Source organism: Coregonus lavaretus (genome assembly GCF_964263955.1).
Source record: "Coregonus lavaretus genome assembly, chromosome: 24".
Taxonomy (NCBI): domain Eukaryota; kingdom Metazoa; phylum Chordata; class Actinopteri; order Salmoniformes; family Salmonidae; genus Coregonus; species Coregonus lavaretus.
Window position 1 is genome coordinate 22,838,248 of NC_140011.1, and position 16,897 is coordinate 22,855,144.

General features: G+C 43.9%; 1 protein-coding gene across 1 annotated transcript; it reads right to left on the reverse strand.

The window, feature by feature from the left end:
- Nucleotides 1-452: 452 nt before the first annotated feature.
- LOC311100157 (ATP-dependent RNA helicase DDX54-like) lies at nt 453-11,208 on the reverse strand. The gene is made up of 19 exons (XM_084140941.1): nt 10,942-11,208; nt 9,786-9,915; nt 7,380-7,450; nt 7,120-7,308; nt 6,940-6,989; nt 5,248-5,289; nt 4,908-5,125; nt 4,709-4,770; nt 4,434-4,565; nt 4,114-4,324; nt 3,800-3,931; nt 3,096-3,317; nt 2,823-2,896; nt 2,516-2,722; nt 2,242-2,393; nt 1,987-2,100; nt 1,793-1,903; nt 1,532-1,626; nt 453-1,248 (listed from the first exon to the last, which is right to left on the reverse strand). The coding sequence occupies exons 1-19, from the start codon at nt 11,056-11,058 to the stop codon at nt 953-955; spliced, it is 2,625 nt and encodes an 874-aa protein (XP_083997067.1). The 5' UTR covers nt 11,059-11,208; the 3' UTR covers nt 453-952.
- Nucleotides 11,209-16,897: the final 5,689 nt, after the last annotated feature.

Genomic DNA, 16,897 nt, shown 5'->3' on the forward strand with positions numbered 1-16,897 from the left:
AAGCGAGACTTTGGATTTGGGGCTCTTTGCTGACAGAAACATTCCCTTAATTCTCCTTATTCTAGTGAACGTCAATCTCCACCACACTCTTGGCCCGGAGTCAATCTCTCAACACCCTCTGGTTGCTCTGCTGTCAGCTGGGTCAGATCTCTTACAAACAGGTTGGTAGTGACAGAGTTTCCTCTGGCAGACTTCTCTCTAGGCTTTACTGCCACCTTGTGGTGAAGAATGGCAGAAGGTTATTCTTGCACAATGTGGTTGACCTCCTCAATGCTCCACTGCCCAGAGAAAACAGGAATGTATTTCACAGTGCTCATTAAGCAGCTTTGTATTATGCCCAGAGAAAACAGGAATGTATTTCACAGTGCTCATTAGGCAGCTTTGTATTATCTACTGTCATGGGTTTTTCAGTTCCTCCTAAGACTTTCTAATGAAAGAATGACACAGTCACAGATAACACAATCACATTTGTATTAGCTTTGAATTAATAATATACATAAACAAATACAAATATCATATTAAGAGTGCAATCCATCTGGATAGGTTATGATGCACATATATTTTATAAAAGACAGGTTTCAATCACTCTAGCCCTGTTATGCAAAATCTCTGCATCAAGGCTAGGGGCACATAAAATATGTGGACACGGATGGGGATCTTATCATGACACCGCACTGCTGTATCATACATGGAGCTCTGCAAGAACCCTTTGGGTTAGGGTGCATCTCAATAGTCTAAAATGTCTTCCTCTGCTTGTTTCTCTTCATACATCTGCACTGACTGACCAGTACAAATGGAGAGGAGTCATGAGAGGAAGGCAACTTTAGGCTATTGAGATCCACCCTTGGAGTTTCTCCATAACCCCCCCGATGGAGGTTTAAAAAAAGCCTCCATCCATTGTCACCTCTCTCTGCCAATCCTTCCATCTCTCACCTATTCATCACCCCCTCCCTCACAGTCTCTTCTTCATCTTGCCCTTCTTGTGGACACCACGGCCAAAGCCTGACTTCTTTTGATCGTTGAGGCGCTGCTTGCCCTTGCCCCGGAGCTTCTTCAAGCCTCCGCTCTGCAGGAACCTCTGTTTCTCTGTTTTTCTGCGCTGCTTCAGGATCTGATCTCTGCTCTTCAGCTCCGAGCGCGGGCCCCGGGAGCCACCACTACCATCCCTTTGCTGCCCTGGGGGCCCCAGGGGTTGGGAGTTGGGGCCCCTGGATGGGCCACCTCGGCCCCTTCCAGGCCTGCCTCGACCTGGAAGAGAGAGAGGGAGTGAGACAGGATTAGAGAAGAGAAGGGCCTAGGCAGCATTTCAATTGTTCATTATTTTGACATGCTGTTTTGCAAATACATCAAACTGGATATTGCTGTGAGTGTTTCGGAATAGATCTTAGGTAGTAGAGCCCGAAGACTGGAGCTTGGAGAATGTCCAAAAGGGATGTCAGCTTTACTTAAGAGACATTAGTCATTCATCAGACCCATCACAAACAACCGATCAAAACTCTAGCTACAGCCCTCTGATGATTTGCACTCCTACCTCCTCCACCCCTCCTTCCTCTGCCTCCGGTCTCTCCATCCGAATCTCCACCCCCTCCATCGTCCACCTTGTACTTCTTCTTCCACTCCTCATAGCTGCGACACACAGGGTCAAGGAGATAGAACATCCTAATAACATTGCAGTGGTACAATTAAGAGTGAGGACTTATGCACAATAAGCTGAGGGTGTTGGAATTTCCCTCCTATACCTTATTAAAAGCTTTCATCAGTAAAGATCAGTTTGACATGACAAAAAGGATACAAGTTCTTCTTATTCTTGTTGTTGATCATCTGTCCGCTCTCCGTTCTCTTCTTCTTCTTCTGGTCTGCCTCCTTTCCTGTTTCTTTGACAAAGCGCTTTCTCTTGCGATCCCTGCAGAGAGATGGAGGAGACGTCAAGTGAGGTCGCATGGGGAGTGTGTGTGTGTGTGTCTGTGCCGTGGTGTTCTCTCTTACCACTTCATCATGTGTTTGTGCTGGTTGAGTCTGTCTCCTTCGTCTCCCATCAGGTCCAGTACAGCAGTAGAAGCCTGCTGCTCAAACGTTGTGCCCTCCGCTCCCAGGCTCAGTCTGAAAACACACACACACACCCAGAGTCAATATCACTATGGCTCTGTTGTACCATTAGCCCACATTCACAGAATGACTATTTTGGTCTTGTTTTTAAAGCCGTTAAAGCGGAGTGGACTGTGTAGTCAGCCTTTCCCATACCCTCTTTCAGAGTTGAAGTCCTTGGGTCTATAGGGGATGTAGTTCTCCTCATCGCGGCCTGTCTGTTTGGTCTTCTTGCTGTCTGGCCTCTCCGTACGGCCGTCCTCCTGTGGCTTCCTCCGCTTCCCCCCCACCACCTCAGAAAACACACCCTGGTGGAGAAATGACATCCTGATTAGTCATATGATACTACTTTGTCTGTGGTGGTGCTACGCACCATTGTTGATTAGCAATGGAACACACACATGCTAGATGGATACTCAGTAGTGCTAACCTGAAGGTCCTCCTCTTCACTGTCCTCCTGGTCTGCTGTGTGGTGTGTGGAGGGTAGGGGAGTGACAGGAACGTGATACCTGCCCTCTGCAGCCAGAACCTCCTTCTTCTGTGTGAACCTATCCACCAGCCGCATGTCCCTGGTACGCTTCGCTCGCATCACCACGCTGGCGTTGGTCTTGCTGTTCGAATTGATCTCAAAGATCGTCTGGAGAAAAAGTGCCATGGTTGTTTAAAACAGTATTACTAACGGTTATTCATTCATTATAGAGAATAGTTTCCAATATGCATTTTCAATCCAAACTCACAGCTCTAGCCTTGTAGCCCTTAATGCAGTCCACCATTTGAAGGCGCTCCAGTTCCATTTTCTCCAAGCCTGACCCTGGCAATAGACAAATGAAACGTGGGTTAATATCTTAGCAAGCGTAAGGGAGTGTCTGTGAGGGATTTTTATGAGAGAACCTTAAATCTGATGAGGATCCATTGAGACAGAAACTTCATTGATTAACATCACAACTTTAAGGACCATCTGCAGCGCACTGGAAAGACCATTCTGTTAACAGGTCAGTCATCCTACTGACCTAACAGTGGGTGGACAGCCATGCTGGGGAGCTCTGTGTTCTTGACCCGTTTAAAGGACTCTGGTGAGGGCATGGGCCGGGATTTGATGTACTGCTTGTAGGCGTTGTCCGCTATTCGGCGCAGGTTCTGCAGGTCATGAGAGTTCTCATGGGCCGTGATCAGCTGGGATTCCTCATCATCCAGGATGCTCTGGGGAACACGACCAAACACACCGTCCGACTCTGGACGGAGGGAGAGAGGGAAGAAGGGAGAGAAAGATATTAAGCAGGAGATGGAGAAAGAGAGTGTTAGAAACAGACTCCTCACAGGTCCTCAACTGGCAACTTCATTAAATAGTACCCGCAAAACACCAGTCTCAACGTCAACAGTGAAGAGGCGACTCCAGGATGCTGACCTTCTAGGCAGAGTTGCAAAGAAAAAGCCATATCTCAGACTGGCCATCTTAATATTTTACTTTTATTGGCCAGTCTGAGATAGGGCTTTTTCTTTACAACTCTGCCTAGAAGGTGTTTTGCGGGTACTATTTAATGAAGCTGCCAGTTGAACGGTAGTGTATATATATAATTTTATTTTTTATGTCTGAGAGTAAGCAAGAGAATTGAGTACCTATGACAGAAAACAAGTTTGAACAGACAACTGGAGGGGTAAGCAATGGCTCCATTCCCTCATACTGTGTATGACATGTTTTGCCCAGTGCTGGTACCTTGTTGGTGGTCAGGTGTAGCCAGCTGAAGGGGTCTCCCCAGGAAGAGATGGAGGTCATAGACAAAAGGTATCTCATCTGTAGACACCAGGCTATAGGCTGCGCCACCGCGGCCTGCGCGCGCCACTCGACCTGATATTGAAAAGGCAGAGATGAGCCAACAGTCAATGGTGAGGAAGGCACTATATTTCATTGATTCAGATGGTTTTGTCATTGGCCTTTCTGTCCCAAGTACATAAATGACAAGTCAAGATAACCTAAAACATCACCACAATTAATGGTCAACATGCTGGTCAACTGTTTGAATTACCCACCGACTCTGTGCAGGAAAAGCTTGGCCTTGGAGGGGAAGTTGTAGTTGATGACATTGTCCAGCAGGGGGATGTCTATACCGCGAGCAGCCACGTCTGTCACGATCAACACCATGGCCTTGCGGTGAACAAATTTACCAATGTTGATCTTCCTGGCAGTCTGGTCCAGGGCACTGTAGATGTAGGCACACTCCACACCCTCAGAGGACAGCAGCTAAACATAGGGTAACACAAAGAGTTAGAGTCTAAATGTGTTTAAAAGTACAAGGCTGAGGACAACCAAACCTTCCATTAGTTTACCCTTTTATTCACGTGGGTCTCACCTCTTTGAGGTACTCGACATGGTGTTTGGTGGCAACAAAGACCACCGTCTGCTCCTGGGGCTTCGCCACGTTCCTCAGCAGGTGGAGAAGCAGAGCCGGCTTATCATCCATCCTCAGGTGGAAGAACGACAGCTGGGAGAGGAGAAAATGCAATGTTATGCTTCAACTTTTATATTAACTAATTGAATTAATCACAGGTTTCACATGTCGCATTCAACTGGGTCAAACAAACTTCACATTTTGTGGCTGTGTTTTAGCGAGTCCTTTAGCTTTACCTTCAGCAGCTCACTCAGCTTGGAATCCACGTCCAGACGAATCAGCACTGGCTCCGTCAACCCTACACAAAACACAACCCGTATAGAGCACTACACATCTTGCCTCGTACACAACTCATTATCAAAAGGTTGCACAAGAAGGCAGAGGTTGTGGGTGGGCTTTACATTGCCATTGAAGGGATGTTGTGGGTGGGCTTACCAGCTCTAGCAAACTCCACCAGCAGTTTGGGCAGGGTGGCAGAGAACAGCAGTGTCTGTCTGTTGTCTGGGAGCCTCCGGATGATCTCCTGGAGCTGGTCGGCAAAGCCCATCTCAAACAGCCTGTCAGCCTCGTCAAACACAACGTACTCCACGCTCTGTAGCTTCAGGTTCATCTCCATGACAACGTGCATCAGACGACCTGGGGTACCGATAATTCTGTAGGCAGAAGAGATAACTCAAATCTACAGCAGAGAACAACAAAACATAACCTTATCATTGTTTAAAATTGCATTATGGCAAATTACAGCAGTACATTGTGAAGGCCATTGTGTACATACATGTCCGGGTTCTCATGAAGTGCAGCAAACTGATCATCCATTCTGAAAATAAACAAGAGGTTCAAATCAAATTGTTTGTCACATGCGCCGAATTCAACTGGTGTAGACTTTACCGTGAAATGCTTGCTTACAGGCCCTTCCCAACAATGCAGAGTTTAAAAATAAAAAAAGTAATAGTAACACGAGGAATAAAATTAAAAACACAAGAATGGAGCTATATACAGGGAGTACCAGATCAATGTGCAGGGGTACGAGGTATTTGAGGTAGATATGTACATGAAGGCAGGGTAAAGTGACTAGGCATCAGGATAGATAATAATACAAATAAAATAAAGAACAGAGTAGCAGCAGCAAATTAGTAAAGTGTGTGTGTGCCATGTGTGTTGTGTCGGTCTGTGTGCATATGTAGTGTATGTGAATGTGTGTGGGAGTGTTTTGTGTGTGAGTGAGTGTGTATATGGTGTGTAAATATAGTCCAGTGAGTGTGCGTAGGGTCAGTGCAAGATAGAGTCAGTGCAGATAGTTTGGGCACCATTAATTGACTATTTAGCAGTCTGGCTATTTAACAGTCTTATGGCTTGGGGGTAGAAGCGGTCTCGGAGCCTGTTGGTCCGAGAGCCGATGCTTCGGTACCGTTTGCCGGACAGTAGCAGAGTGAACAGTTTATGGCTTGGGGAGGCTAAAGTCTTTGGCAATTTTTCAGGCCTTCCTCTGACACCGCCTGATATAGAGGTCCAGGATGGCAGGGAGCTCAGCAGTGTTGAGGGTCAGTGTCGTGGAGGTGTTGTTGCCTACCCTCATCACCTGGGGCCGGCCCGTCAGGAAGTCCAGAATCCAGTTGCTGAGGTTCAGTCCCAGGGTCCCTAGCTTGGTGATGAGCTTGGAGGGGACTATGGTGTTGAACACTGAGCTGTAGTCTATGAACAGAATTCTCACATAGTTATTTCTCCTCTTGTCCAGGTGGAAGAGGGCAGTGTGAAGTGCAATTGAGATTGCGTCATGTGTGGATCTGTTGGGGCGGTATGCAAATTGGAGTGGGTCTAGGGTGTCTGAGATGATGGTGTGATGTCCAGCCTTTCAAACCAGTTCCTAATTACAGATGTGAGTGCTACAGGGCGATAGTCATTTAGGCAGGTTACCTTGGAGCTATTGGGGAACAGGGACAATGGTGGTCAGCTTGAAACATGTTGGGATTAGACTGGGACAAGGATAGATTGAAAATGTCTGTGAATACACTTGCCAGCTGGTCTGCGCATGCTTTAAGAATGTGCCCTGTCCTCCCGAGTGGCGCAGTGGTCTAAGGCTAGCTGTGCCACTAGAGATCCTGGTTCGAATCCAGGCTCTGTCGTAGCCGGCCGCGACCGGGAGACCCATGGGGCGGCGCACAATTGGCCCAGCGGTGTCCAGGGTAGGGGAGGGAATGGCCGGCAGGGATGTAGCTCAGTTGGTAGAGCATGGCGTTTGCAACGCCAGGGTTGTGGGTTCGATTCCCATGGGGGGCCAGTATGAAAAAAATAAAAATAATGCATGCACTCACTAACTGTAAGTCGCTCTGGATAAGAGCGTCTGCTAAATTACTAAAATGTAAAAAAAGAAAAATGTATTCTGTCTGGCACAGTGGCCTTGTTCAGTTTATGCTTGTAAGGACAATAACAAATTTAAACACAACAAGACTGAAGATGTAATTAATACCTGTCTCCACCAAGGATCAAAGCTGTCTTAAGGCCGGTGAATTTTCCCAACTGAAATACAATAAAGGGAATATAGTTACTATTTGCTGTTATTGACCAAAACAACATACAATCCCTGAAAAATCAAAGATTAGCCCGTTTACATACAAATATGTATATTATATTGTAAAGTGATGTTGACCTCTTTGGTGAACTTCATGGTTTGCAGTGCCAACTCTCTGGTGGGGGTCAGAATTAGAGCCCTGGCCCCCGTCTGGGCCTGGGGGACCTTCAGCTTCTCAAACATGGGCACCAAAAACGCAGCAGTCTTTCCGCTGCCTGTCCTTGCCATGGCAACCATGTCCTTGCCATCTAGAATCACGGGGATAGTCTGAGAGGGAGAGAGGTCTCATAAACAATCAACCTGATATATTAGTGAAAGATCTAAGGGCACTGGCATACCTTTCTCTGGATTGGAGTAGGGACTTTGTAGCCCTTCTTCATGACTCCTTTAAAAACGGGGTAACTGAGACCTGCAATTAACAAAAGATGGCTGTTACGACATACTCAGGACACATTGCTATATAACACGTCAAACTCATTCCACGGAGGGCCGAGTGTCTGCTGGTTTTCGCTCCTTCCTTGTTGTTGATTGATGTATTCATTCTCTAGAATCTAAGACGTTGGTATGGATCCCCACCACACCACATGGATCATTTAGCCATTTGATTTTGAAATGTAGGACCCAGTGGCAAAATAATATATGATTGTTTTGTTGATAAAATATTGCAGTTTGGCCTTTAGTACCAAATCCCATAGAAACGCATTGAATAACACCACATTCATGAATGGCAAAAGAGATGTATTATACGGAATAAGGTTTTGATGCATGTCCTATATCTAGGAGATATAAGAAAGCTCAGGAAACACAGTACCAGTCAAAAGTTTGGACACATACTCATTCAAGGGTTTTTCTTTATTTTTACTATTTTCTACATTGTAGAATAATAGTGAAGACTTCAAAACGTTGAAATAACACATATGGAATCATGTAGTAACCAAAAAAGTGTTAAACAAATCAAAATATATTTTATATTTGAGATTCTTCAAATAGCCACCTTTTGCCTTTATGACAGCTTTGCACATTCTTGGCATTCTCTCAACCAGCTTCACCTGGAATGCTTTTCCAACAGTCTTGAAGGAGTTCGCACATATGCTGAGCACTTGTTGACTGCTTTTCCTTCAATCTGCTGTCCGACTCATTCCAAACCATCTCAATTGGGTTGAGATCAGGGAATTGTGGAGGCCAGGTCATCTGACGCAGCACTCCATCACTCTCCTTCTTGGTCAAATAGCCCCTACACAGCCTGGAGGTGTGTTGGGTCATTGTCCTGTTGAAAAACAAATGATAGTCCCACAAAGCCCAAATCAGATGGGATGGCGTATCGCTGCAGAATGCTGTGGTAGCCATGCTGGTTAAGTGTGCCTTGAATTCGAAATAAATCACAGACGGTGTCACCAGCAAAGCACCCCCACACCATAACACCACCTCCTCCATGCTTTACGGTGGGAACTACACATGCGGAGATCGTCCGTTCACCCACACGTCTCACAAAGACACAGCGGTTTGAACCAAAAATCTCCAATTTGGACTCCAGACTAAAGGACAAATTTCCACCGGTCTAATGTCCATTGCTCGTGATACTTGGCCCAAGCAGGTCTCTTCTTCTTATTGGTGTCCTTTAATAGTGGTTTCTTTGCAGCAATTCGACCATGAAGGCCTGATTCACACAGTCCCCTCTGAACAATTGATGTTGAGATGTGTCTGTTACTTGAACTCTGTGAAGCATTTATTTCAGCTGCAATTTTTGAGGCTGGTAACTCTAATGAATTTATCCTCTGCAACAGGGGTAACTCTGGTTCTTCCATTCCTGTGGCGGTCCTCATGACAGCCAGTTTTATCATAGCGCTTGATGGTTTTTGCGACTGCACTTGAAGAAACTTTAAATGTCCTTGAAATGTAGTAATGATGGACTGTCATTTCTCTTTCCTTATTTGAGCTGTTCTTGCCATAATATGGACTCTGTCTTTTACCAAATAGGGCTATCTTCTGTATACCTCCCCACCTTGTCACAACAGAACTGATTGGGTCAAACGCATTAAGGAAAGAAATTCCTTAAATTCACTTTTAAGAAGGCACACCTGTTAATTGAAATGCATTCAAGGTGACTACCTCATGAAGGTGGTTGAGAGAATGCCAAGAATGTGCAAAGCTGTCATCAAGGCAAAGGATGGCTATTTGAAGAATCTCAAATATAAAATATATCTTGATATGTTTAACACTTTTTTGGTTACTACATGATTCCATGTGTGTTATTTCATAGTTTTGATGTCTTCACTTTTATTCTACAATGTAAAAAATATTTAAAATAAAGAAAAACCCTTGAATGAGTAGGCGTGTCCAAACGTTTGACTGGTAGTGTATGTATATATTTTTTAATTACACATATTTAACAAAAAAAAATTTGGGGGGGTAGGCACAAAACTACCTCCACATTTCCATTAATTTATTTTACCTGTACCGGTTACCTTCTGATGAGTCACTGTAGCTTAAACTGGTGGATTTTGATGGGGATTTTTTTGTATTATATAACTTATAGACGCACCGGTGTGTCAATAGACTCTACGGGGTAAGGTCACTCATTAGTAAGGAACTCCCCCTCACCTGGTTGTCTAGGTCTTAATTGAAAGGGAAAAACAAAAACCTGTACTAGGCCCTCCATGGAATGAGTTTGACACCCCTGTTGTATAACATCTGTAAGTGTCTTACAAAGATGGCCTTCAGATAAGCCTACTCAAATTTCTCACCCATGGACTGGAAGCCCCCAGACTTCTTTTTCTTCTTGTTCTGAGCTCTGACCAGCTCCCTTGTGTCTGGTTCAACATCAGACAGACACTCTGATGAAGCACCAGGGAACCGGGGTAACTTTCTTCCAGGCTGAAAAACACATGCATTGCATGAAATACCATGACATTGTCATTATGGGGACTGAAACTCATAATCATCTCCCACTCAAATCCAAATCTAGCGCTACTTTAAAAGCTAGTATCCTTAGTTGCTACATCCATTTTGGACTTGTAAATTAATTACATTGTAGCGATCCTCGCTATATGCACCTAGTTACAATTCCGACCAAGTGGGTTAACCCTATTGGCGCGATGTGCAGGGTGTTTGCCTTTTACGCCAGAGACCCGGGATTGCGTTCCCGCTCGCTACACTAGTGTCAGAAGTGGGATGGCGCCGTGAGTCCATCGGAACGCACGGTCGGACACGTGAAGGGCCTTGAACGAATGTCGAAGCACGGGGACGTGGGTTCCCATTCGGATTACGCGCTAGCTATATTAGTCACATGACGGTTCCCACCAAGTGGGTTAGCGCGATGCGTATAGTATTTGCCTTTCATGCCAGAGACCCGGGTTCACTTCGCTACAATATAACGTTATACCCATTGATTATTGCAGAATATAACTTATAAATGCATGTCGTACCGCATCAGAACCGAAAATATAAGCTTGTTTTACTCCAATTTTAGTAAACGTAAACAAACACTGTATAGCCTCAACACATGGTTAAAACGATGTGATATTATGGATGATCTATCCTTGCATCCATAGCTATGTCTATGAATTTGAGTGATTACATTTCTCCAGCCTCATTCCTTAGCGAAACCGGGGTGGGGAGCACGCTCTCTTATTGTTTCAATTAGGATTCTAGCTTTAATAATGGTTCATGTAATTGACCATAAATCAATTCTAGGCCTAACGTTACGCAAAGCCCCACAACAGGCAAACCCTGCACACAAGTTGACATCCACCGCTAATTGCCTAGTTAGCATGTTAGCTAGCAGAGGGTTAGCAACTAGCTAAGTAAATTAATAGCAGGTAGATTTACATACGTTTGCTCAAATGACTACAGCAAATTGTTTACCTAGCTACAATAACAGAAAAATGAAATGGTTCTTACAGAATCATCGTCCCTAATTTTAGCAGCAACTTCGAAATCTCCACCATCCGACTCGTCAGGCTCCCGGTGGCCAGTCTGTCTCTTTTTCTTAGTTAGCTTCTTCTTTCTTTGAGCCATTGTGATTAGTATCAGCACTTTTTATACTTTTTCAACACTTTGAACTAGTTAGAATAATAAAAAAACGATAGGTGCTAAAAAAAAAAATGAACAGCTCAGCACACGACAACAACACAGACGGCAGACATTTTGAAACACGTGCGATTATGCACGCAAGACTCGTGCGTCGGCGCATGATATGACGTCTTGTGTTTTTCTTGTGAGTTGTATCACAGAGTTTCTGAACGCGGAGGCGTAACATCGCGAGACTTCCGGGAACGCTTGCGAAACAGAACAGGCCTGGGTTTGGGGTTTGAGAAGTCATGACCCCCCCCCCCCCCTCCTCAGAGGGGCAGTTTTAAAGAGTGGATTTAGGACCGCGGGGACACCACAGAGCGTGCAGACAGGCTGTGTGAAGGCAAAGCTTCTGAAAGGCTGCCTTAAAGGCGCTGCATGGTCAATCCGATGTCAGCATTGGCCCTGCAGCATTTATGGTGATAAGGCCTCTGCAGAAGTCAGGGCATTCCAGTGGTTGGGGCATTCATACTACAGTCGTGGTCAAAAGTTTTGAGAATGACACAAGTATTGGTCTTCACAAAGTTCGCTGTTATGTGTCATGATATATTTTTGTCAGATGTTACTATGGTATACTGAAGTATAATTACAAGCATTCCATAAGCGTCAAAGGCGTTTATTGACAAGACCTCTGCAATCCGCCCTGGCATGCTGTCAATTAACTTCTGGGCCACATCCTGACTGATGGCAGCCCATTCTTGCATAATCAATGCTTGGAGTTAGTGGGTTTTTGTTTGTCCACCCGCCTCTTGAGGATCGACCACAAGTTCTCAATGGCATTAAGGTCTGGGGAGTTTCCTGGCCATGGACCCAAAATGTCGTCACCAAACTGTTCTTGGATGGTTGGGAGAAGTTGCTCTCGGAGGATGTGTTGGTACCATTCTTTATTCATGGCTGTGTTCTTAGGCAGAATTGTGAGTGAGCCCACTCCCTTGGCTGAGAAGCAACCCCACACATGAATGGTCTCAGGATGCTTTACTGTTGGCATGACACAGGACTGATGGTAGCGCTCACCTTGTCTTCTCCGGACAAGGTGTTTTCCGGATGCCCCAAACAATCGGAAAGGGGATTCATCAGAGAAAATGACTTTACCCCAGGCCTCAGCAGTCCAATCCCTGTACCTTTTGCAGAATATCAGTCTGTCCCTGATGTTTTTCCTGGAGAGAAATGGCTTCTTTGCTTCCCTTCTTGACACCAGGCCATCCTCCAAAAGTCTTCGCCTCACTGTGCGTGCAGATGCACTCACACCTGCCTGCTGCCATTCCTGAGCAAGCTCTGCACTGGTGGTGCCCCGATCCTGCAGCTGAATCAACTTTAGGAGACGGTCCTGGTGCTTGCTGGACTTTCTTGGGCGCCCTGACACCTTCTTCACAACAATTGAACCTCTCTCCTTGAAGTTCTTGATGATCCGATAAATGGTTGATTTAGGTGCAATCTTACTAGCAGCAATATCCTTGCCTGTGAAGCCCTTTTTCTGCAAAGCAATGATGACGGCACGTGTTTCCTTGCAGGTAACCATGAGGAAGAACAATGATTTCAAGCACCACCCTCCTTTTAAAGCCTCCAGTCTGTTATTCTAACTCAATCAGCATGACAGAGTGATCTCCAGCCTTGTCCTCGTCAACACTCTCACCTATGTTAACGAGAGAATCACTGACATGATGGCAGCTGGTTCTTTTGTGGCAGGGCTGAAATGCAGTGGAAATGTGTTTTTGGAATTAAGTTAATTGCCATGGCAAAGAGGGACTTTGCAATTAATTGCAATTCATCTGATCACTCTTCATGACATTCTGGAGTATATGCAAATTGCCATCATCAAAACTGAGGCAGCAGACTTTGTGAAAATTAGTATTTGTGTCATTCTCAAAACTTTTGACCATGACTGTACATGTAACGTTAGCTAATGTTTCATCCCCTCTTGACTGAAGTTCTGTCTGAAGAGAATGAACTAGCTAGCTAGCTAGTAACAACCACAGCCAATTCAGTTCTAGCCATCTGTCAGGTAGCGGTATCTAACAGCTGTTGTGTGTATGGAAATGTTTTGTAGCCTTTTTGTCCCATTTCAACATAAGTAAATTAACTTGGCTAGTTTTCACCATTTGATGTACCATTAGAGCTAGCCAAAAACGTTAGCTAGCTAGCTCACAAACTTTAGCTATTATTTTTGCTCAATCACACTAGACCTGAATCGAACAATGTAAACAGCGGCCAAAAGATTGAAGACCGATATTCTGAAGTTTTTTGACAACGCATTGTGAGTTTTTATTAGTCAGTATAGCAATGTAACATTATTGATCTGTCAGTTTCCCTAGCTAATTCCCTACTTTTCACACTGACACGGTATAAACAGCTCTACAGGCTGTCATGGTGCACAGTCAGTACACAACACTATGCTCATCATGTCTTCGCAGAATCAGATGGTGACAGGTGTCCCTGCAGGGTCAGACAACCAGGGAAGACTAGTCTACGGAGCTCAGGTGAATTCTGTAGTATATTATAACAATCAGTGAATGGATACAAAGTTCCATCTTCAATTGATGGGTAGGCTACAGTCTGGGATCTGGGAATAATGGTAATTTCAATTATTGAACCATTAGTTCTATTCTTGGATAATATCATGTATAATTGTACACCAAGGTAATTATTTGTGAGCAGGATCAGATGGTTGACAGAGGTCTCAGCAGGGTCAGGCAACCAGGGAAGACCAGTCTGTGACGGCACTGAGGTGAACTTTTGCAAATACAACACTTTATTCTCTCTGTGCCACGAACACTTGACAAGCCAGAATCTTCGAAGATTTAAACTGTATCAAGGGTTGATAGAGGCTTTTCCCGATGACACAAAACATGCCAAATAAAAATATGAGGAAGACCTAAGAGACACTATTGATGATGAATGGATACAGATGTTTGAATGCCCAGTCATGTTCATATAATCTCAGGCATAAATTACTGCAGTTTAAGACCATCCATAGAACATACTATATGCCAGTGAAACTGAATATCATGCACTCAAATATAATTCCTCTGCTGGAGGTGTAAAACACAAAAGGGGACATACTGTATTTGCATATGTTATGATCTTGTAAAGGCTGGCTGAATTCTGGCAAAGAGTATATTCTTTTATTTCAGCATGTCTACTGATTCGCCCTTCTCCCTGTATTTGTTTGCTTGGAAATGTTGATACCGGAGACTGTCATCAGAAGAAACTGTGTAACCTAGCATTTATAGCGGCTAAGAAATGAATTGCCATTAATTGGAAGGTTGGTTATCCTCCCACAATGTCACAATGGATGGCAGAAATGTCAGGTTATGTATCACTAGATTTGATGTATTACAATATTAAGGGTATACTGTGCAACTTTCATAAGGTCCGGGTGCCTTACATGGAATACTGTATGACAAAAGGGTTCTGTATTGAAAACATGAGATTTTTTTAGTCAAGCAGTCGCAAAGAAAATGAATGGCGCCTGTCTCAGTGGACTAATCCATTTAGGAGACTGCAGGGATGCCACAGTCCAAGAATATGGGGATTGTAGCTCAGATGCACAAGGCACGTCTCTCTCCAGAAGGCGCCATTTCGTGGGTATTCATTGTTTCATAACTTCTTTGTGTACATTGTTTGCTGTCTATCAATTCCCCATTACATATATCACCAGTAGTAGCCTAAAGTTACCGTAACATTTTTGTTTGGTTACGGTAATTTATCTTAATGCATTCAATATATTATTATTACAGTCATTTACACGTTTTTGTTTATTTCATTCCATTTACGAGTTTTGTCAATTTATTAATCGTCTTTTGTTTGAAACGCTCCTGTCAATGGTGAGTAAGGACTCGCACCTGATTATGCATATAGAAGTAGGACTAGTCTACCTGTCCTGCGCGCAAATGTAGGCCTATAAATGTGCCCATTTGGGGATGTCTGATAGTATTTCAGATTGTCTTAACTCACCACCACAAATGAGCTGTGGAGCTTCTCAAAGTAATCTTTCTTCACTTCCAACAGCAAGTAAACAAAGTCTGTTTTTACAATCAACTGAGAATGTCTGCTAAATGGCATATTATAATTATTATATTATAGAATGACAATAGTTCCTCAAAGTATTTGAGCAATATTTCCAGCTCTCTCCCTTTCGATAACCACTCGGCAAATAGACTACTCTGACCAAGATTTTTCTTAGTCGGGGACAGCCCTAGTAGAAATGTAGGAAATTAGCTTTAGAGTCCACAACAAATTGAGGGAGGACCCCCAGACCCCACACCAGGTTATGTCCCCCCCACTTCTAAAACCAAAGTTGTGCCCCTGAATTTAAAATCATGTGCCATTAGATACTTGGCTGATACAGTGAATTAATTAAAAAAAACATAGTCCTTAGATTACACTATTATATTATGTATGTACAGCAAATTGACCTCAATAGATCTAGAGGTGTTGTGTTGGTCAATGGCACAGTTCTCCTTTGAAATCAAAAGAGAAACAGCAAAAAAGAATAGGTGAGCTGAGTAGACTGGACAGCATCTCTCTGGAAAACATGGGATGTGCCAACAGAGTTATTTACTAAAAACTGCACTCTCGCCCATCTGGAGAGGCCATATGTTTCTTTAAGGCCCAGTGCAGTCAAAAACGTGATTTTCCTGTGTTTTATATATACTTCCACACTATGAGGTTGGAATAATACTGTGAAAATGATGCTGATAACCTTTTAGTGTAAGAGCTGTTTGAAAAGACTGCCTGAAATGTCAGCTTGTTTTGGTGGGATGGAGTTTTGGCCTGCCTGGTGACATCACCAGGCGGCAAATTGTGGTCCTCTGTAGCTCAGCTGGTAGAGCACGGCGCTTGTAACGCCAAGGTAGTGGGTTCGATCCCCGGGACCACCCATACGTAAAAATGTATGCACGCATGACTGTAAGTCGCTTTGGATAAAAGCGTCTGCTAAATGGCATATTATTATTATATATTATTATTATTACAATAGACCATTAAGAAATAGATTTCCAAACCTCTCTGCCAATAACAGCTATTTTCCCGTTCTCCCAACTCAGACCACTCCCAGACAGTCCTAACAAAACTCTTGCTTGACAAATGTCTCTTTGCCAAGAAGCTATTTCTTTCTCTTTGATAATTTCAATTGAAAACAATCACAGCAAGGTACTTAAAGGTGCTACACAGGATTTTTTTGAATTTTTGCATTGTGATTTCAGAAAATGTTAATAATATATCTGCCGCTAATGATAGTGTTTCACGGTATTACTTACCTGCCAGTGATGTGATTGTCTGTGATATTCGCCTATTGATTTCTCCCGCTGGAGCAGCATCTGCTGTCAAACTGGGAAAGCTGTTCTGACTTTGTGGCTGTGTTATCTAGTGGAAATGTCTCTGTCATTTCCTGGTTGCCAAAATTGTACACTGTTCACTCAATATCAGTTTATGTGAGAAAACAAGCACTGAATAGTGTATGGAGGGGTGTCAAACTCATTCCACGGAGGGCCGAGTGTCTGCAGGTTTTTCATTTTTCGTTTCAATTAAGACCTAGACAACCAGGTGAAAGGAGTTCCTTACTAATTAGTGAACTTAATTAATCAATCAAGTAAAAGGGTGGAGCGAAAACCAGCAGACACTCAGCCCTCCGTGGAATGAGTTTGACATGTGGTGTAGACACCTCTGTTTTCAATAACTTTCAATACCTCACCTTGCGAGGATAACTACACTGAGCCTTTTTCCACTGGTGTGCATGGCCAAAAAGCTCTATTTTCATGTCATCCAATAAATGTAAACACCTGGA